The 23087-nt window shown below is 35.3% G+C and overlaps 1 protein-coding gene across 1 annotated transcript in view; it reads right to left on the bottom strand.

Moving 5' to 3' along the window:
- The window catches only part of LOC126370095 (homeotic protein Sex combs reduced), a 30698-nt gene extending 8695 nt beyond the window's left edge, over positions 1 to 22003 (bottom strand). Inside the window, exon 1 of the mRNA XM_050014818.1 lies at positions 21244 to 22003. Coding sequence (XP_049870775.1) covers positions 21244 to 22003 — 760 coding nt within the window. The remainder of the gene's footprint in view (positions 1 to 21243) is intronic.
- Positions 22004 to 23087: the final 1084 nt, after the last annotated feature.

Here is a 23087-nt window from a genome sequence, read left to right as displayed (position 1 = left end):
CGCAAGGTATTACGGTATCTATGTGTAAAGGTTTAAAAGGATTTGCTAACTGGTTTTTAGCCAACTTTCATTTTTATGTGGTCCTATTTATTTCTAATGGTTTTTTTCTCAAACATAAGTGATATTACTTTAGTAATCGAACACATAAAAATATTAAAATTCTTCTAGTACCTTTGCAATAATACTAACTGTTTTGATATGTGCACAAGTAGAATAGAATCTAGAATAAATTTTCTTAAAAACAACTTGATGATTTATCTGTGTCTTTACTGTTTTATCATAAGTAGCTTTAACTCTATGGCAGTAGTTATCTCAAAGACTAATCGGCTATCTATCTACCTACCTATCTATCTATCGTTTACTTAGTAGCCTAACGGTAACCGGTTGAGGCTGTTAAGGAATCAAGTAAAGTCTTGCAACAGGGAATCTAATATTTTATGATTTACTATCGATTTATTGCCAGGGGTCTTTGTAATAAATCAATACTAGTACGTAAGACTGTTTAAACTTAAGGAGCACTTAAAACGCTTACACGCTTAAAGAATTCTTGAAAATTTTTGCTAAAATAAATACTCTATTATACAACCTAATTTTTATCTTAATTAAACTCTAATATAACATAAGATCACGTTATGTCCCAAATTGATTGGAGTAGTCTGAATAACATTCATCGCATAATGAACAAAGTAACCAGACTTCACCGAGATTCATCTAAAAAAGAAAAAATATCGATTGAAAAATACATGCTTGAAATACTTTTATATCGCGCTCCTATTATAATACAAAACGAGATAAAACATGCATATAGTAAAATATAAACGGCCACCTTATCTAAATCACCATGGAGCACAACCAATAACTCAAGTAAACGAGCAAAACCGGAAGAATCAACAGGTAAACATCAAAGCCGAGATCAAATGAAAACAAAAGATCAACTACGAGATACTATGCGCTTGCGCTTCCTAAACCGCTCGCCCACAATTACCATGGACGGTGAGACCGGCAATAATTTTAAAAATATCGCCCAGTAAATGATGCCATAAATTAACTTTAATAATACATACGCCCAACGAAACGGCATCATGTGCAGAAAGCTAATTGAATATTAATTTCATAATAAATCTGGTCGAACGAGTCTTTGGCCTTTTATTTATAACTTAACTCCAATGTGGCAATAGATGCCTACAAGTTTTATGGCCGCGTTTTTATACTTTTAAACATTGGTACAATACAGTTCTCTGTTAGCGATTTTATCGAAAAACGTATGTTTATTTTTATCTCTTTTTTGATACGTACGGCATCTCAAAACTGGAGGTGGTTATTTAGGTATCCCATATGTAAATTATAGGCTTATTCAATAATTCGTATTAGACAAAGTGCATCGTCTAATGCAGTGAGCCACACCTCCGGCGGCGACCATTACAAATACCTTCCGTTTTCGTAATTTATTACTTTTATCTCGAGCAGAGTCGCGGTCACTGAACACAAACAAACGACATCTCTGACAATAAGACAAATCGACCGATTACCAACTACCTGCGTGAGGTCCGGCCCTTGCGAATCCTTAAACTTTAAAGAAAACAATATCATCATCACTCTAAAAGAGAGTAAAAGTATAATAGCGACTTTCAATGTGACGCATTAGCACATTAATTACCGTGACATCTGCAAAGAAAGGCTTTTCAAACTTTCTTAGCACAATGGAGCGAACGCGGAAAAAATCGCTCCGAATAATGCAAGTTGACCTTGCGAGCAATGCACGCAAGCAGGGTTTTGCAACATTTGGTAATTTTCGCACAGACCCGTGATTTATTAAGTCTGGAAGACAAGCTTTGTTGTAGCATTCAAGTATAAAACCACGTTGTTTAAAAGAGACCACTTGCGGTGAATTTGTAACAGGGTTGAAATTTTTAAAATGCAAAGTTTCAAAGAATGCCGTTTTTGACAAAAACTAATGCATTCAGTGCTAAACACCAGAGTTTAAACAAAGCGACTATAGCACGCATAGATAGCAAGTATAAAGACCTCGATGTTCGCGCGGATGTAAATGTACGTTATAATGGGCCAGGAATAGATCATGATATCATAATACCTACTCCGCAATTTGGATATGAACCGTTTGATACTCGCGTGGTAAGAGGTTTACGACAATCGGATATGAAAAGTAAAATCGGGACGAAGATTTAACGACTGTGTCAAGGTGTCAGCCGTTTGAGAGGAGAGACGAGTGCGTAGTGGTGGACGTATATCAATTTGTAGCATTAATCTAAGACTAGATAAAGGCCGCAACACGCGCGCGGGTTCCGTCGAAAGAAATCTCCATACAAAACATTACTCGGGCGTGTTGAGCGATTTATGCGACGGCTGGCTGCGGAACAGTGTACCTCCTTATTGTATATTATTGTAGTGACACCGACTAATTCGTTGGTCGACTGATGAGCCAACTGTGGGGAAAGAGATGGTTTGTGTTTCGGAACTGTTGTATTTTATCGAGTTTTATAAAACAGGACGCATTGCGTAATGTTAAGCGTGCATGCTCACCCAAACCATTGATTATTTTATAATTATTGGGTTTAGCAAATGATGACAAGTTCCAGCTAATGACGTTGTTTACAATCAGTCTTCAAGGCAATTACATGTAGTAGCGATCGATAATAAGTGTCTCTTTAGACTATTAGTGGCGCAATTAATCACGTCAACTTTATACGGGCTTTTCATCTTAGCGAGTGGATTTATATAATCTGTGGCTGGGAACTTGCGCAGCCGCTGTCGGCGAGTGACAGCGGTGATGCGCAGGCGCGCTTCTCTTCAGCGCAATTGACAGCGCCGTGGACGTGTGTTTGTTTGCGAAAAGGGAAGTGTTTGAAATTTTCCGTGAACTTTTCTCAAAATAAACTTACGAAGTGAAAGTTAATAGCCAGGTAAATGAAACATAAAATATTTAATTAAAAGTATTTACAAACATGAATAAAGTAGTTATGTAATAAATAGACAAAGGAACAAATAACATTTTCAAAAAAATAAAGTGAATGTTTATTTTGTTGAGCTGAATTCTAACCTGTTACAAGGACTTCGCCTTAAAAAATACAAATTTTGTAACAATTAACAAAGCACAAATAAATCTATCGTAACAAAACAAGTTAACGGAGCGACCAACTGGAGTCTGAATGAAAATTATTTCATTAACTCGAACTAAATGTATCGTATTCTTGCGCATACGTTAACGCGCATGTGTCGGTTTTGACGTAAACGTAAGCTGGCGATCGCAGGCATGACGTTTCAAAACAAACCGACTGTTGAAGCGTCAGTTTGGACGGGCGTTACTCTCGAGAAGATATTTTGTTTGAACATATTTTGACTGGCTAAATCGGTGCGTAAACCATCGGTGCTTATTAAAAATGATCGTGAATTTTATTTAAAATTTTGATGTAACGGATTGGTAATTTGATTGTATTCTTCTTTTATCGTGTTGGGTGAATGACCAACCTCAGCAAATCTGGTGTCAGTTATTATTGAGCGGCCAAAGGCTCCTACAATGGATCATGTAACGACTATGTACTTACATTGGTAAATAGCAACCGGGATCAACGGCTTGACGTGTCTTCCGAAGCTCGGTTCGTCTTATAGGTATGCAAATCGTTGCCTTAAATAACCATGTAAGCGCCTTTTTGATCTTCAATAAAACTGGATTGAGATTGAGATCACATTTTTTTTATCTGAATCGAAAGAAACGCGTCTATTGCTAAATTTTGTTAACAAAAATTACATCTAAATATGATTTTTCAAAAAGGCGATTACCTACGAAATTTTCACTTTATGACGACGATTATTATGTTGTATTTTGCGCTATCTATGGATTGGTGAATTTTTGCAATTATTTTTATGGATTCATAAAGGTAGTGTGTATAGTGCATACATTAAAGCATAATAGGATTTAATAATAACCATGTCGTAAAGATTACTGAAGACTACATAAAAGCCATAGACAAAGGCAATCCAACCACACTATCGACTTTCAACAAAGAATTTATTACAATTATGAGTGCGGTCCACACTTTTGTTCTTTTAATTAAATTCAAATGTTCAATTCGCACCCTTACCCCAAGGACCATAATACAAGGGTGTTTAATTGTATTAACCGACTATTCATATTGTTGGAAAAAGTGGTAATTATAAATAAAATGCGCATCAGCGCCACCTTGTGATTCCCCGGGGAAGCTACAGTACATTAATCATAAAGTAATGATGTGTTTATAGTTCTTTTATGCACGAAAGCGAATGTGGCGATTTCTTAATTATCTATGACTGTTTTCTATTCTTTAATTGATTTTTTATAGCTTATGATTTATGATAATTTTAGAAGTATTATATAGGACTTACCTGAGTAATTTTATGTATTTTATTTTTACTTAAAGAAATATTTTATTTATTTTTGTTGGTGATATCATTAAGACTATTATGCAAATATCCTCATATGTATTTTTATTCATAATCATTTAAAAAATAATTACGATTTTTATTCCACATAGACATAGATACGGCTTGTAAATTGTACCTAGGTACTCTCTACTACCTACAAAACTTTAATACCACTGAGCACTATAAAACCATTCAGTGGCCCTAGGTATCCTACAGGTTTGCCTGCACGTGCGAGGCTCCGCCCTCTCCCGCTGATAATAATTAACCAATTACAGAATGACAACCCATCGCCGCCATTTTAATTGGTTCGCCATTCGCTATGCATCGATTCATAAATCTACCTTACAGCGTTGTTGCAACCGCCCGCGTATACGAAGCTTGTTGGCTGGCTATCTAAAGTCTATGGGCTCCTGGTATCTTTAATTAAAGTCTCGACTAGATAAAGCCTGGTATTTAGGTCTAATATCTAGCAGGAAGTATTAGAAATTGCTGAAATATTTTAATGGGTATTACAGAAACCACTGTCATCAACCACCGGAGGTACTTTCCTATGGATCACATATTGAGCTGTTATAGAAACTGTGAGACTGTTAGAGGTGTTTAGCTCTCGAAAGGCCTCAGCGCTCCCCATTATGTCCAACCAGGTACTTGAAGTCATATCTGGCAAACAATAAGTCACGAAAAAAGGAGGCGTTTAGACTACTTTGTAAGTCAGTTGATAGTCGTCCAGCTGCGCGAAAACCTGTCATTAGTTTTATGCAGCTTGACTACTGATGTTCTTCAAGATCTTGGAGTATTAGGACATATTCCATTCACTGTCGAATCTAGAGCTCTAAAGCTATTTGTTTATTCGTTCCAACTGACAAGCGAATCTATGACACGGACTGTTCATGCGTGAAGAAAAATTAGCCCGGCAAGCAAAACACAAAAACAGCGGCATATCCATTTCTTTCAATTAATCAAATCATCAATCTGGCATTGGCGTTTTAATTGCGCACTGTTTATTGCGCTTTAAAAGCCGGGGAAAGGGAAACGTTATTTTTTTCCATATAACCATTAATATCTGTCGGCTGTTTCCTTCACAGCGCTGTGGTGAGGCAGGGGCTGTACGATTGCGTAGCCGATACCGCTGCGCTGTTTAAATGGTGATATGATTATTATGCGGTAGTCTATGAGTGTGGTTATTAGATGATTTTCTTTGTTGCCAATGGAGACATACAAGATAATGCACAGCAGGTTCGTATAAATTCTAATGAGGAAGAACATAGAATACATATTCAAGACATAAAAGATGCAACAAACGTTTACAAAATTCTATCCAATAATGCCCACTATCTCAATCTAGGCACACAAGTTGTCAGGAGACAAATTACAGTTACACGAAAAAAATATACTATGCTTACTCTAATCCTGCAGAATTCCAAAGATCAAATACAGTAATAAACAAAACACTGAAAGATGTACCTCAAAACAATTAACACAAAACATACCCTAAACACTTTACCCTAGTACCACAAACAAAGTAGCACAAACCCTCGCAAAAGTCAATTTGAAGTCAACTCGCTAAAGTCAATTTTCAAAAAGTCCAGAGACGCATTCGGTGGACGCGATAGTGACGCAACGATTAGGAAAGTCGACACGTTTTGTATAGACATTCCTGGACAGGACAGCACGTCTTAGACAGGCCGACATGTGACGCGGGTCGACGTGCCCACTTCATTAATTCTTGAACTACAAGTGATCAATGGCTTATTGCTCGGGATTATTTTTGCGAGGTCGCAAGGTTACGAGTAGGTTGGGGAAAGGTCGACTCGAAAGTGATATGGGGATCAAAAGATCTGTTGGTTTTGTGATAGGAATTATCAAATGAGAATTTGGTCTGATTAACTGATAAAGAGCGTTAAAGGTCTCATGATGCTAAAGTTGCAAGAGTGGGTTTCGTGGGCTTGTATCTACTGGTGTACCCAATAGATGTATGTATATATAGGCTGCATAAAAGTCTCAAAAGCGAAATAATTAAACTTGATCAAATGTATTTTGCATTATAACTCCCCATGATGACCATGGGTATGCAAACTATGCGGAACTAATAATATTCAAACAATAGGAATTTACAGGAACTCTATATTTTGAGTTAAACATATTGAAAAGGAAAATTAATATAAAAAATAGGTACATAAAACCACAACAAATAAGGCAATGACTCTAACCTACGCTCTGACATCTAAAATGAAAGCAAAGGTCAAAGTACCGATGCCAGAATAACCGACAGGTTAATTTTTAATCCCCTTCCCGATGCGAACGAAGCGCGTTCGATTTAACTCATAGACTCAAACTCAGTCAAGGGTGCATATGTGAGGAACATTCAAGTTAAATGTCTAAAATAGTTACTTAATGTCTAGATAGCGTATGATTTGTCTAATTATATTATTGGTTATTGGCGCTTCTGCACTGTAAAGTCGTGAAATGTAAATAGTAAATAAAATATAAAAAAATAAGATTTATTCGCGACATGAATACACAGTTCAAAGTATACCGTGGACGCTATGAGTAAAATTTTCCTTAGATTACTTAGTTCGATCACGCGGATAACTATAACTCACTAGCATTTTTTATGGAAGAGAGCAGATCCACAAGTTACTTGATGACTTAAATGTAAGGTAAGTATGAAAGTTCTTAAATGGATCATATTAGGACTCATAATAGTCATAAAGGGTACATTCCTAAAAAAAATATATATATAAAATTGACAATTTTTATCAACTGTAAATAAAATTATATTTGTGAGATTGTGTATCTCAAAGTAGCAAATAACAAGTGTGCAGTAAATTGCACCTTACAAGCTGTTAACAGTAGAATTAATTTTGGGTAATCTTGTCGATAGTACATTTATTATACGTCGTGATCGGATCCCGGCTGTTCGAAGTTTCTGCGCGACATGAGAGAAGGTGTATTCTCCTTTCTACCATGTATATTAAGTATATTTAATTTGGCTACAAAAGGTATCTCAAGATTAGGCAAAGCAGCTTGGAAAATACAAAATTCAACTCAAGATATGCAGAGCCCCAAGCTACAATTGCCAAACTTAATATTATGATGAATCATGGTGACAAGTTAAGACCAGCCTACCGCACCAGCTTAAATTATGTTTTGGAGACAGGATGATTTCTATATAGTAGGACTGAAATAGTTATGATAAAACTTGATTCAGAATAAGATGGATTTAAAAACAACGAAGAAAAAAGACATGTTTGCAAGTATTTCTCTGAAGGTGTGTATACAGATTTATTTAAGGTGTAGTGTTGCAAATTAGATAAATTGGTTTTTGATGAACGAATCGATGTCAAAGCGATAGGGGAATGAACCTAAAGTAGTATTTAGACTATTTAAATTCCGTTCCGGTTCGTTGCATCGCTGGTTTATACGGGGCCGTTAATTTTAGCCAAAATTGAACTAAGGCGCACTTATTGATTTTTGTTTACCGAGCTACATTTCGGGTTTAAGTATTTACGAAACCACATTAATTGAATACAATATATAAAGTACTTAATAAGTAATAAAGGACGTTACATATAAAAGGTTTTTTTTTATGAAAAAAAAAAACGCTATATTTTCTTCTACTACTCATTATTTTAATTGTCTTTTTCACTTAACGTAAAAAATTTCTTGCTCTGATAATAAATTTAATTACATCCCAAATGAACAGCAGACATCGCCGCGGACAGATGTTTTGACAGCTCCAAAATTAATTGTGACATTACCCTGTCGTTAGGGAATCGCCCAGAAAGCTCTTCCGCTTCCACGTCATTAATAAAATGAGCAATAGTCGAAATATTTATCAATGGCATAATCGATACCGAAACAATTATAACCACATCCATCAAAATTCTAAACTCGACTTTGAATCTACTACGAATTCTTCGTTTTACCACACGACTCTCAACCCTTCTCCTTACTTTTAAAACTCATATTTCCATTTACATTTCAACAGTACTGAACAGTGTAAAAAGGTAGTTTAAGAGCCAAGTTCGTATGGTGCATTTTCGCTTGGCCGAAACATAGTAACTGGTATCGAGTAACATTAAAATTCTTATCTCTAGTCTGTCACACAGCAAGAACGTCAAAGTTCGAAGTGAAGAACGCATGTAATTAATAGTCGATGATACGCGAGTATCGTAAACAAAAGCTGTGATAAATGGATTAAAGGTTGATACTAGATAATAGATGAGGTTGTAAATCGTACTTTGTAAGCGGGCGGTCAGTTTTGGAGGTTTGACTGACCGCCTGTCATACTGTACTGATTTATATAGTCTTCAATATAGGGTGATAATTTTTGTACAAAACCAGCGATGAAATATTTTTACTTTAGGATTACCGCAACAACTTTATTTGCCGATTTAATTCCTTGATCTATTTAAATGTTCTTTAAGCTCTTTGGAGAACGATTAAAACAATCGGTTGCAAAAATCCCGACAATTGAGATCAAGAATCGCAGAGGAGCGTTTGCTGTATACCTTTTTCTTTGTATAAGGAGGTTAGAACCGGCCGCCTTAGAACACTTAGGTTGAATTTTAGATTTCATGCTGATGTTATGGTGAATGTTGTCTAACTTTTAACTACATACATGTGAGGCTGTAGAACCTGGGCACTAATCATCCGCATCCTATCACATGAACCTTGAATCTACGAATAGTTCGGCAGATTCCTTCGGAGGAGAACATTATAATAATCATGGCCCTGTCAAATTTATAGGTATAGGTTGCAGTGAGTTGTCGGACTGCATCAGCCCCATAAATGATGAGTGTGTTACAACACGGTCTAACACAAGGCCTTAATGCGATCTTTTATACCACCCTTTACAGTGTTTAGAACATAATGACATATTGACTTGAATATAAATTGTCTGTTACCTATACGTTTGACGGGTTTTGTTAAAACGTGTCATTAGACGTCCACTTTTGCTATTATTGATTATGTTTGACAGTAATTCTTGATGGGTCTTTGATCATCAGGTGGGAATTAGGGCGATGATATTTAATATTCCATGTTAGATAAGGCTTATATTTCAACTTTCACCTTTGATGAGTTACATTTATTATGATACTCTATTTTAACACGTTCACTGTGTATAAACCACATATGAGGCAGTAAATTTGAAACTCACACGTGCATTTCCCATATATGGGGCACATTTATTCTTGCCATTGCGTGTGTATGTACATAAATTCCTATGTGTTTATCGAAAAATAAGATTGCACGTGAGAGGTTGATATCAAATTTTCTGTTACATAGTGAACGTGTTAAAACGTCTACTAAATATGTCACTGTAGTCGTTTATTATTTTCGATTGATAGATGGCACTGTGAGGGAAAATTATACAATTTTCTTTAGCCTTCGATCACTGGTTACATGAGTCATGTCAGGGGCCTATGGATGGCGACTCAACAATAACGCTGACACCAGGCTTGTTGGGGTTGGTAATCCACCTCACAACCCACACGATAGAAGAAGACTACAGGTTAAAAATGTACCTTACGTCTGCGTCTTGAACCATGTGTACGTCTTTAAGATAAGTATTAATGTTCATTACCTATCGAAGCATTCGTCTATATCCTGTTCTTTATAAAACTTCATCACATTGATCACTTCTTCTATGCTGTAAATGAAAAACATAGACATGTCGTAAAATCCGACTGGAATGGATTGTGTGCTCTTTAACATCATCATCTCCCCAGCATTATCCCGATTTTTCACAGGGTCCGCTTACCTAACCTAAAGGTTTGACAGGTCCGGTTTTTTTTTACAGAAGCGACTGCCTGTCTGACTTTCCAACCCGCGGAAGGAAAACCAGTCCACTACATGTTAGGACACATACCTCCAAAATGCATTTCTCGGAAATGTGGGTTTCCTCACGATGTTTTCCTTCACCGCTGAGCACTTGATAATAATTTATGATCCAAACATGAATTCGAAAACAAATTTGACAATCATTGGTTTAGGCCTGTGCTGGATTCGAACCTGCGACCAAGTGAGCGGCAAGCGTTGCTATCACGGTTTATTAATATGATGGACAATTATTATGGGCGATGGGCTGATCCTTTGTCTAAATAACCTCTTGTCACCATACGGTTCATCATAGGTTCATCCATATTAGATTTAAGCTTCGTATCAATACCGACTGTAAGTTGTCTGTGATTTCTTGTGGCTTTGGCCACCCCTTTAAGAATTATAGGTGTGAGTTATGTATCACATTAACAACACCAAAAAGAAATCAAGTTTTGAGTCTTGCATATAAGTACTGTTAATAAACAAAATCTCGGGCCTAAGGCGAACAGTTACATTGGTATCACAAATCTACATCGTTGAATAGAGCAATAAGTAATACTGCACTATACCTACTATCATAACTCGCAGACGAAACGACCTCAACACGTGTGGCTCCAAAATCAAATTAAAATCATGTTTGATAAGATCGAGTGGCGGTTATGGAAATTTATGACTATATTACCTGCGCGGGCGCATCGCCCGACAAAAACCAGGGCCGGACCGGACTGCGCAATTATTTATGGCGTCCGCAAAATGATTACAGTTTACAAGCGCCTCACTGCATACGCCTCTGGCAAGAAACAGTGGTGCGCGCCTAATGTGCTGCAAAAGTGGTGTCATTTTCTAGAAAAAATGAAGATTATCATGATATTTTATATTTTAATGCGCTTTAAAAATGCTTTACTAATGAAACGCATATCAAAGCGACTCGGACGAAGAATGTGAGAAAGAAACATTGTTCGGGACGCACACAAAAATGTGTTGGCCGCGAAACATACAGAAATAAATCAGACAGATGACAATTTAAAGTGGTTAACCCACTAACTGTGACCATTTTAGATACCTTGATCAGATCTTGTCGAAACCGACGTGCGGGTCAGATCACTTGGTATTTCCACCTTGACGTCAGTAAGATTAGAGTTGAAAATTGTATGTTATCAAATGAATTAGTGGGTGTTTGTTCTTAAGTCTTTAGAGTTGCCGGTAGATTTATGTTTTTATTTAAGAATTAATGATGGAGTGTGAGTAATCGTAGTTATGCTAATTTACGCACTTTTAAATTGATTTAGGTACGTAATAAAGCACCGCTCCATTTAGATATTTTTTATTTCCTTTATAAATCTACTAGGCAAGTATAAGGTAGCTCTACTATGAACTAGTTTGAATGTTTATTGGCTGTTTATTGCTTATTTAATATTGTCAATTAATCATTATGATACCGTACTGACCAGTGTAGAGTGAATACATTACGAGGACGAAACGAGTTTCTCACGATGAAAAAAATATGAGTAAGCCCTATGATTTTATTCAATATTTCCCTTCAATTTGGACTTAAATAAGGTTTAGGAGCATCTGGCGCCACTCTCACTCTCCACTCTATACTTTACGATCTGTTAAAAGACCGAATTCGCTGTCCAAATTAACACGAAATAAAAACGAAATCGATGCTAACAAAAAATAAGCGAAGGTACAAGATAAAAGCTTAAAAAAGGCCCACGTCAAAACATTTGATTGTATTAATATTTATAGGCTGGATACCGCCGCAGGAAAGCAGAGTCGAGATGGAAGAAAAAAAATGTTTATCAGCCCGTTTAGCTTTTAAGGAAACCGCGAATCTTTTGTAAAAAGATATTTATGGACTCGAAAACAATTGCAGTGTTACCATTATATCAGATTTGACAGCAATAACAGTATTATATTGTTTTTTGTGGAAGTGGAATGAAGACGTTGACTTTATTTTGTCTTGAACAACAATGGTGGGTATATTGTGCGTGAAGTGAGTGTGCTGTGGATACGACACTGGTTTTTGTTTAGGAAGCACGCTGAGACTTTGTGTTATAGTCTATAATAAGACATTATTATTTTGTTGTAAGTCTGCGCTGTATAACTTAATAGGGTTATCAGGGGCCTTATACAAAAAAAAAAAACAATAATATCTACTAATAATATGCGGAAAATAATGCTCTAAGAAGACAGATTAATTTAGATATGATTGAAATTTGCATATCCAAATTTCGATTTGTTATTTCGATTAGAAAAATCAAATCGATTTTCTAGTCAAATATGAGCATTGAGGAACCATTAAATTTTATTTATCTCAGTATATAGAGATATTATATACTGCACTTGCCGTTGACAAAAAAAGTAATCAATCTCTTTGGTTCAGGATACTATTTTTTACATCAATAAGCTTATAGAAGCTGCCTTATACATAGCTGACACCCAAGTACATAAGAGGTTACCCACCCAACTTACACTTGCAAATCGGTTGAGTAACGAGTCGAGATGCTTATGCAAATTCGCCGCTCATGCGCAATCTTCAACATGCGCGCCGGCGCATCCAGGGCCTTATGGGAACTTAATCATAGCAGGCGACATGCCTTATTGAATTTGAATTAAAACAGTTGTGTATCGAGCTATGTTTTATGAATTATGTTATGTACATGTACATATGGAATTACTTCGCAGATGTTAAGATGGAATGTTGAGATAAGAATTGCACGCCTTAGTTTTGTATAGAGCTTATTGAGTACGAGTTGCATTTGTAGATGTAAAGAAACCGAATGCGTAGTCGTAGATAATATTGTGTTGATATTACGATGTGGATTCTAATTACTTATAACTACGTATGAATGTTTAGGTATATTTACTTCTGTAAACGATTTGAATATCACCCAAAATGTTTTAGGTCACATATACCTAAACATAAAACATAACATAACACGTATCTATATAAGTGTTATGTAATTGTATTTAGTGGAAAAAAGATATGACTTTGATTACCTAACTAAAGTACCTACTTAGCCTTTTAACCTTAAAAAGTTAGTACCGCATATATTTAGAAGTACAAAGTAAATGTGGCCAGTATAAAAATAACGCAATTTTCAATTTAACTTGGTTAAAACGCATCCGTGCCCTGAAATACATAAAGTTTTAGATTTCAATTAAATTCTCAATACTCAATTATTTATTTAGATGTTGGTTCTTAACTTAAGGCATAAAGTGGTAAAAAGGTTTGAATTACTTAACCATTATTAGTAGGTCAGCAAAACAGCCCTTTTAAACCAACTAATTGAGAACAAAAAGTTAAACCAACCCACCCATTTTCCAATTGGAATCCGAAACAACTATAGAGCAAAAACGGCAATAAACTATATTGCGCCGATTTACTTAATAACACGTAATACTGGAAAAACACGTCAGATGATACAATGGCAAAGAATAATTGCTAATTAAACGGAATAATGACTTTAATAGCAGTCATTGTAAAAGGGCGATCTGATGATTACTCTACAAAAACTCACTGTGCACATACCTATTATATGCGTTCGCGCATAGTGAAACAAGTAACATAATATATGCACGATGTGTTTTCAAATAATTAATTTAAAATTAACATAATTTATTAAAGGTGTGAAGTTTCATATGTACGCTTTAATGGAACAGATATATTTTTTTATAAAATTTAAATGTGTCCGGCCATAGAAGTTATTTATTTACAAAGTTGTGTAAAATAGTAAGTACATGTTTAATATCCATCAATATTTAACGGGGGGGTCTAAAAAGGCCAAATTGAAGCAATTTGTCCAAAAACGCAATATAGCTTTTTGACATTTGGCATATGGAATTTCCTAGATGAATAAATTGGTTCAATGTGCCCTGTTTAGTAGTCCATCAGGTAACATCAGGTATTACAGGTAAATTGTTAAATAAAATTACTTGATGCTTTTTCATACCCAGCTAGCACTTGGCGCTTTCACCTCCATGCTCCCGTATTATTACGTACATTGATAATGTATTTATTAATATATATAATATAATATAATTCTATCAAAATTTCACTAACAGTTTTCTTTTAGCGACTTAGTAACAAAAACGGAACCAGACTCGCGTGCGAACCACTTCGGTTGTACATTTTACAAAACAGAATATAAATTACATGCGAATGAAAAAACCCAACACCGACTAGAACAAGTTATTTGAAGCTAAATCAGTTGAGAAATAGTCGTGGTCCCCTATATTTTATAAAGGCTAAAAGTTGCCATCAATAATTGAAGTTGCAACATCCCAAGGGATCGGGGTTTACCGGAATCCCTTATGCCAACTGTACCTCTCGCACTCTCTTCACTACTTCATCCCACTAAACATATGGGAGGGGTAGGGTGGGAGGAACTTCTGAAAAACAATATTGCCACTAATAGAACCAGTAGTGCAACTGCTAATTACCTTTTACGAGTTCTTATTAAGTTTTTATGTTTAATAATTGACTCAATTATTTCAAAGCAAGAAAGGTTAAGTAGAGAAATTACTATAGGGAATTTTACGAATGTCTGTGCCGTAAATAGAGCGTTATTTAAAAAAGTTTTTACGTCTTATCCTTCCTATTCAAACGTACAGAATGGAAAGTGGCACATAAGAACATAAATAAGATAAAAACCATACCTAAAGTAATTAGTTATTATATTCGTAATAACCAAAAGGCAGATGTTAAGCGCGATTGTAAATTTTAACACGTACTACCTAATTATCATCAGAAACTCACTCGGCAATTTGCATAATTCTTACTAACATTATAACTTAAACGCATAAACAGCTGACCCAATATGGAAACCAGGAATACCACTACATACATACATACATATAAATACAACTTAAAGCCACAAAGATATACAATGTATAGAACATGACCGATATCATTTTTAAGTACCTACAAACGTATATACCTATAGAATTTGTACTCGGCGCATTTTAGCGAGGAGATACCGCAAAGTCATTCCCGCCATTGCGATTCGACCGACCAACCCGGGCCCGGTTCCACTAATCCCTTAACAAAACTTTATTTATTTTTACCCATTGAAGACTTGTGGCTTATTTTCGTGAACCCTTTGTGCATATTTAAAGGAGCATGAGTGGTCGAGACGAACGGGCGGGGCGATTTAGAATTCTTGCTATACGACTCTTACGGTCGTGGGTTATCTTTGCATTGATCTAAGCCCATGATCTGAACGCGTAACTAATATAATTTATCGTATTTATTGTTTGATTGTGCAACTACAACTTCGAAAGAATAAATTCTTATGTTAAACATTTAAATAAATATGTATAGTTAGTAGAATTCAATTGCTTTTTATATGTGCAAATTAATTATACTAAAGAATGCAAATTAAAATAGCTTAAATTATATATTATCGTGTAATATTTCATGATGATAAGTAGAGTAATTTAAATCAAAAATTGCAGCACTGACCTTTCCACCAAGTGCTCTACTTATTAATTACCTAACTAGTCGTAACAAGTTTAGTTCACAGCCGAAAAGTCAATTACAAAATCGTCAAACACACCTCTGTATAAGCGAGAATAGTCCACTAAACGCTACTTCAGAGCATACCTTAAGCATAATAATTATTATTTGAGCCATAATTTACCGCGGTCGCTGGCTGACTTGATTTATTTACGACCACTGACTCCACCGCTAATCTTTACTGGAATTTAATTTGTTATTTATTTACTAATCGCTCGTGGTGTAACTCGGCACAGGTAAAACGGTGTCTTTCAAATTATATTTAAATGTGGAAACTTTATATGATTTTAGTATTTATTATAATATTATTTCATGTTGTTTATAAGAATAGGTTCGGATTTCCAATACCACCTATATTAATATACGATACGATCTATTCTTTTACATAATACATATTTAAGTGTACTTACTAAGTACCTATTCTTCTTGTCTGTCGCAAAACACAAAGGTACTTCGCATAAGCAAAACTTTTTAAGCGCCCCTTTTATAAGCCATTACCTTTGAGGTTTTTAGTCTCAAGTTTAAATAAATATCTTTAAAAATATAATTTGTAATTTCAATTTTGTAGAAAAGACGAGTAAAAATTTACCTTATTATTTACAGTAGAATCTTACTGTATAATTTTCGATAGGGCAATATGAACAGGCCTTTAAGAACATCTACAGAACGGGTTTTAGCCAAGTTGCCCTATACTTAAGTTCAACTGATGATTATCTTCAATAGTCTACCTACAATACCGCTATCTCGATCGTATATTATCGTTATATCTACAATAATATTAGTTTAATTTAATATACTTTTTTTGCAAAATTTAGTTTTGAAACAATTTCCTTTGCGTTATATATTTTTGACACTGCAATAAAAATGCGAAAATGAAATGTGCAGACGCTCTTCCTACTTCGGCATAAATACGCCATTATGTTTGGTTATTTTGTTTTCTATTTACAATATACTCGTATTTAATTAAACATATGAGCGTATTATGTAGCAAAAAGTAGCATTACGTAAGAAAAATAATAGTACAGAGGACATCCCAAACCAAGCATTTAAGAAAATGTATCCAAGTTATAGCAATAATACAGAGTGTTTGTGACATCGTAACGAAAACTATATTATGAGGCATGATTCAGACCATGATTCCGAGTTGATATGAAGTAGAATTTTTCGTCGCAAAATTATAAAATTAAAAAAAATACTTAAATTTTCATGAATTGTCCGATAGAAAATTCCACTATTTTTTATTTCTTTATTTATCTATGGATAAGTGTGTTCCTTACTATCTATATTTATGTTTTATTCTCTTATAGTTTTTGGTACAATAAAGTGTACAATTGTATATGCATTGTATTGGTCTGTAGATGTCTGGTCTTGGCAGCTCGCGTGCTCCTCGCGTTATCGTTTTGTATGGGAAGCTAAATTTTAGCACGAAACCGCATAAACAAACACCTTGAATATATTAAGTATGTACTTTCGCGCCATGGCCATTCTGAGGATGAATTTCGATTTAGCAATAGACAAAAAAATGTAGAAAAAATATATAACAACAAGCAGTAGTGGAGTGTAGTGTTAAAATTTACTTTATTATACTATTATCTAAAGCTTTTTTTTTACCGAAGCATTTATATATTACCTATAGTGTAAACTTTACATAAAATTCGATTTTTAACTAAATGACTTTAAAAAATACCATTCGCAGAAATTATAAATGTATGTTAGAATTGAATTCTTAAAGCCCCTATGAAAGTGTAAGCGTCATTACAACTGCTTATAAGGGTATAATTAGCATATAAAAAGTGGCTAATCGCAATTATATATAGCTGTGTAAATAGTACCTAATTGTCTGAAAAATACAAAAGTATTTCTGAGCCATTTACATAAAGTAGTAATAGTAAAAATGTGCACTAATGTGTACAGTACAGAAAAAAGGTACATCTAAAAGTGAAGTATTATGTGTAATTAATAACCTTTTATGATATGTGCATTACTTAATAACAACAAAAAACGTATGCAACTGTCTGTACGTCCATCATTCTTATCAGGACTTTTTGCTCTATTAATGAATAGACAAGTTACTTTCTGCAGCTTTTCCGTGAAAAATAAATAAATATTATTATTTTTGAAGCGACATACTATCATCTAAATACTATTAGTAAGATGAACATGCCATGAAGCACCAAAAACAGATTTTAGTTGAAAATGTATGTAGTATCAAATAATATTAGAACAATTTTTCGATCTGTGCCATAAATCAATAATCGACCTCAAAAAAGCCATACATTTCAATCCAACTAGACCAACCCTTTTAACCAAGTTCCTCACCCTCTTGACGACTTCATTACCCTTAGCGAAGGTAACTAGCGCTAAATAATAGTGTATTGAAATCTTATAAGCTGGCACGCATACCGCTGAGTTATGACTTCAGAACATGAAGGAACGACCTCTTGCTTCCTATTGCATTAGCATATTTAAGTGCATTGCAGCAGCGACTGACACGGACTTGGACTGTGAAGGTGGCGGCAGGTTAGGTAGCCTTGTTGAAAACTAGTGAGAATATTTTAAGTTTTGAAGATTTCAGTAACACAGTTGGCTCGACCATTATAGACGGCGATACGGCTATCACAACCTATCATGTTGGCTTAACAGAAAGCTCGGTGAGGTGTGGGTACTTAGTTCATCTTGCGATTGATATACCTCTGACTACCCCAATAGACATATATACGTGAGCTTATGTTATGTGTAATTTTGAAGATTTATTAAAAGCTATAGAATTGTTTAAAGAAGACAGTAAAAGTGTGTATAAGAAAATTTAAGAAGGGACTGCAGAGATCTCATTTACGAAGATATTGAATTTTACAGATGTGGAATTTTCTTGGGGAATTTAGCAATAGAAAGGCTTTAAGATGTTTGAATAATTACTGATCACAAGTTATTCCTTAATACATCAGAAAAGCTATACAGTAAAACTCTTTAACTTTAAGTACTTGATTTGAGGTTAGTATCAACCATAACAAATTTTCTTATCCAGAAAAGCACAGATTATAATATTATTGTGTCTGAGATAGACACATTTGTATGCTCCGTAGTATGATGTAGATATATTAATGTTACCAATATTAATAGATAACATTAAAAGGTAAAGTGTTAACCTGATTCGCCGTTCACAAATCTTAATCAAAGAATATTTATTAGGAACGAGGCATCGATGATAATAGACCTATAAATTACACCTACGTAACAGAACGAACGTTGGCTTTACAATCGCAAGTGTGGAATAGGCCTTGTGAATTTTACATTTTAATAAGCCTTCGTCAAAACAGAACCTGCATTGCGATGTATGTAAAGTAAACATGTAAAAAGAAAGTCTATATTATAGGTATATAATATAGACTTTTATGACCTATGAGCCTATGCCTATTAGTGGGTACACTAATAGGCATAGGCTCATAGGCGCTGGATAAGGTAGGTGAATTGGACAAAGTATGAGACAAAAAGAAAGGTGACATTGTTAATAGATTCCAGCTGGGCGCTATTCTTTAAAATTATGAATAAGTAGGTTCATTTTCTTGTTATAATTTAAAAATATAATTTACATAACAACATACATGTCTTAAGCTGGGAATGCTTGGATCTAGTTCAAAAATATATTTTGTACTTAATTTTAGAGTTATAATCCCAACTTGTTCTGTGAGCCTAAAATATAAGTTGAAACTGATGTTAACTATTTCGTATACTTCTTTCAGTAGTTATTTTCCAGTCATGATGTCCCAGTGTAGTCAGAAAAGATCCTTACATTTGGAGACTATTTCATATCGTTTTGTGTATTACATTCTATACCGCGAATTGTACGTGCATCATTTTTTTTATTAAACAATAATAAAATTATTAACATAACATTTTTTTTTGTTTTTCCCAATAAACTTGCTTTTTTCAAAGATTATATTGATGTGAGCAGATTTCGAATTTCAGACCCACATTACAACCGTAATAGTTACCTCAGCTACAACTTATTTGCTTATCTACTCATGCATTTTAATATTATATAAATTTCTGCTTTGCAACATGAACCTAAGTAAACATGCAAAAGATATTTACTATAGGTATAAAATAATACTTGTTAGCATATTTAGTGCTAATGTAAGGCCAATGTTCCGACTTTGACATAATTTATTATCTGCCTAGGTAATAAGTAATTTGCCTAACTGATAAATAGCTATTGAATAAATGAACCAAGTTGATACTCATGATCTCAAAGTTACATCATTACGATTTGCATTTGAAATTTTTAATTTTATTTCTTGAAATATGAAATAATGAATTGTATATACGGAATTTCAAGAATAGACGAAACTTTTAAATAGTATATTTATAGGTACGTTGATGGATTACAAAATAATATAAAACTTCATTTAAATTTGAATGATGTACTTGAATTCCTAGTTTATGTTTAGTTACTTCAGAAACTAACTAAAATACATTTGGAAAAACAAAAGAAACAGAGTCACTAATTAAAAAATATTGCACAAGTAATCTTGAGCAGGTCAAACAGAATTTCTGTATTGAAAACAATACAAAGTCACCCCGAATTCTGAGAAATGCAACATCTGTGGCTCTCTTTATCTTGACATATCTACTGTGACAGCCCATGTGACCGACGAATTTCTCGTATGCTTTATTATTATTTGTTTCGTATCTGACTCTTTTATAAGATAATAAATGTAGTACTTTATGGAAATAACATTCATAAGATTTCAGATTTTCTGATATATAACTGAAAAGCTCAGAAGGCTTACTGATTAATATACCTACCTAATAATATTATTTGTACTCATGTGAGATAGAGAAATGAATCAAGTTTTTTACAGATATAACGAAACAATATCATAAACGATTCTGATTACTGAATAATTTACATTTTCAAAATTAAGCACAAAACAAATACGGTAGACGCAACGCTCAAAATTCAATTTAAACAGATTAACCCTTGAATCACCCGATTCACGGTTAATACCAGAAGGTTAGAATGCGTCAAACGTCACGTCACGATGACGGCGTACTTTCCTCATCATTAGAAGTCCAGACGAAAAAAGTCTTCGGATGTTCTGTTGTAGCGCCCGCCAACAAAGCCATTATGTCTTATTATGGACACCATCCATCAGTCAACCATATCGATCTAACATTAATGCATGCTAATGCTTTATAAATAGATATATAATTTGTTTTGTCTCCACCTCGGCATCCAATTGATGAATAGTCTTATTTCTGTTGCATCAAAATGTTGGTTTTAACGGAGGCGTGGCCACACCGCCGCTTATTAGCCCAACGAGGATGCCGAGTCATTTGTGATTTCATGCTGCCAGTAAAAAAGTGTGAATCGCGCCGATCGACAAGAAACCATTAACTTTATACCGGAACTCTACACCGTTATGAATAAACCTACGCAACTTAGTCATAGATAAAAAATAATTTTAAGTACTCACTTTGACCCAGATGTACTCGCTTCATCCACGGGTAGATCTGCGGCGGGTTCTGCTGGGTGGTAGCCGACTTCGAATTCTTCGTATTCGTTGAACTAGAGTTATTAGCCTCGTTGCTTTCATTACTCGATGTGCTCGACGCAGGGCTCGAGATGTTTTGATTGACATTTGCTTTGTGCTCTACAGGTGATGCGATGGGAGTAGTCAACCCTAACTTAGTGCTCGTTGTTCCACTAGAGTTTTGGCCGACGCTTCCGAATCCTGGTGACGTCCTTCCTGGCCCGGAAGACGTTGAAAGGTCTTGCGGAGACGCCACTCCCGTCGTTGAAGTAGTATCGGCGAATTTACAACTAGCTCCAGCCGCTTGGCTTGGTGGCGTAGACATTAAGTTAGGTGACAGTGCCCCCGGGCTCGGGTTTGAATGTTGGTGCATATGGCTCGCAGTGCTTCCCAGTCTCTGCGGGTGTAGTTGTGTGTAATCAATCATGGTCTGCGGTTGCATGTGTGCTCCCGAGGCGGGCGTCGCGTACGGATGTTGTGGGTAATGGTGACCAACTTGTGGAGGGGAGTAACAAGCATTCGGATAACCAGTTGCTGCTGCGTTCGGGTTGTAATAATCTGCTCCAGGGGTCGGTAATCCGGGATGCCCAGCTTGGTCCACTGGCGTCCCGGTGCGCCCAGGCGCCTGGTTCCCATAGCAGGACGCGAGGGAGTTTACAAACTGGTAGGAACTCATCCCGGCGTTATAATTTAGGTCGTTCATCGATAACAGCGGAGGTCACGTCTTTCTCAAATTCGCTAGACTGTTGTCATCGTTTGGACGGGCACTGAATGGTCTCAGTTGGACATGTTAAGTGCTAGCAACGTCGTCCGCTTCAATTGTGCTCGAGGAGTGGAGCTTGATTGATGGACCTGCGATAAAATGAGACACATTAGTTGGTCAAGTGCGTCGTCTCGTTATTGGTGATGAATGTTACAGAAGATAATGCACTTGCTTTAAAACGGTTACTTTATGTACTGATTTATGTCAACTTAATGCTTCAAGACCATACAGAGAACCTAATTCTTGTTATTGTAAAAATATTCCAACTATTTTACTTAAGTTCAAATTACTCATTAACGTGATACTTCCACATATATTTTGTTTTTAAATATCTTTTTATGAATTCGTAATAATACGTCATGATGAATGTGCGATTTCTATCTCGGTAAAACATGCAAAGCCGTGAAAATAGACATGTAAATTTAGAACACGCACCTCATTTGCAAGTTTTCATTGCTAGTTGAAAGATAGTCATCTCTATAAGCCGCATTTAGAATAATAATTACCAAGCTAAACAAGTAGTTAAAAGATAAGTCCGCACGTTATTTGAGAAAGATTAAGTAATGCAGAAGATGGATTTATGGAAGTGAACAGTGAACATATTGCACAATTCGTCACAAAACACTTGTTGCGCGTTGGAGGTCTATTCTAAAACAATAAATTAATACAGGGAAGTGTTCTAAGCAGATGTCAAGTGCGGAAAAAATCCCGGTTGCCACGTGGTAGGGCTATAAAAGTGTCGGCAGAGGTTTATGGGTGTAAGCGGTAGGCCGATGTGACTCTCCCGGATTTATGAACTCGGCACTGCATTCGTCTTTACAGGCAAATTAGCAGACATTGTGTACTCGATTTATTTGCGTATGCGCATCGAATGACAAATGTGCGAATTTCGGCGGTGCCTTGTGGTTTTGTCGCGAATTTTTCCGCATGTGCATAAATTAGGCAATGCGCTTTTTTTAAATGTAAAATATGACCGCAATTTGTAATTTAAGGTTTACGTTTTTGTAAACTGTTATTTTTCACT

This window comes from Pectinophora gossypiella, chromosome 10 (assembly GCF_024362695.1).
Source record: "Pectinophora gossypiella chromosome 10, ilPecGoss1.1, whole genome shotgun sequence".
In the NCBI taxonomy this organism is placed as follows: domain Eukaryota; kingdom Metazoa; phylum Arthropoda; class Insecta; order Lepidoptera; family Gelechiidae; genus Pectinophora; species Pectinophora gossypiella.
The sequence above is the reverse complement of the archived record's forward strand: the minus strand, read 5'-3'. Positions and strand labels throughout refer to the sequence as shown.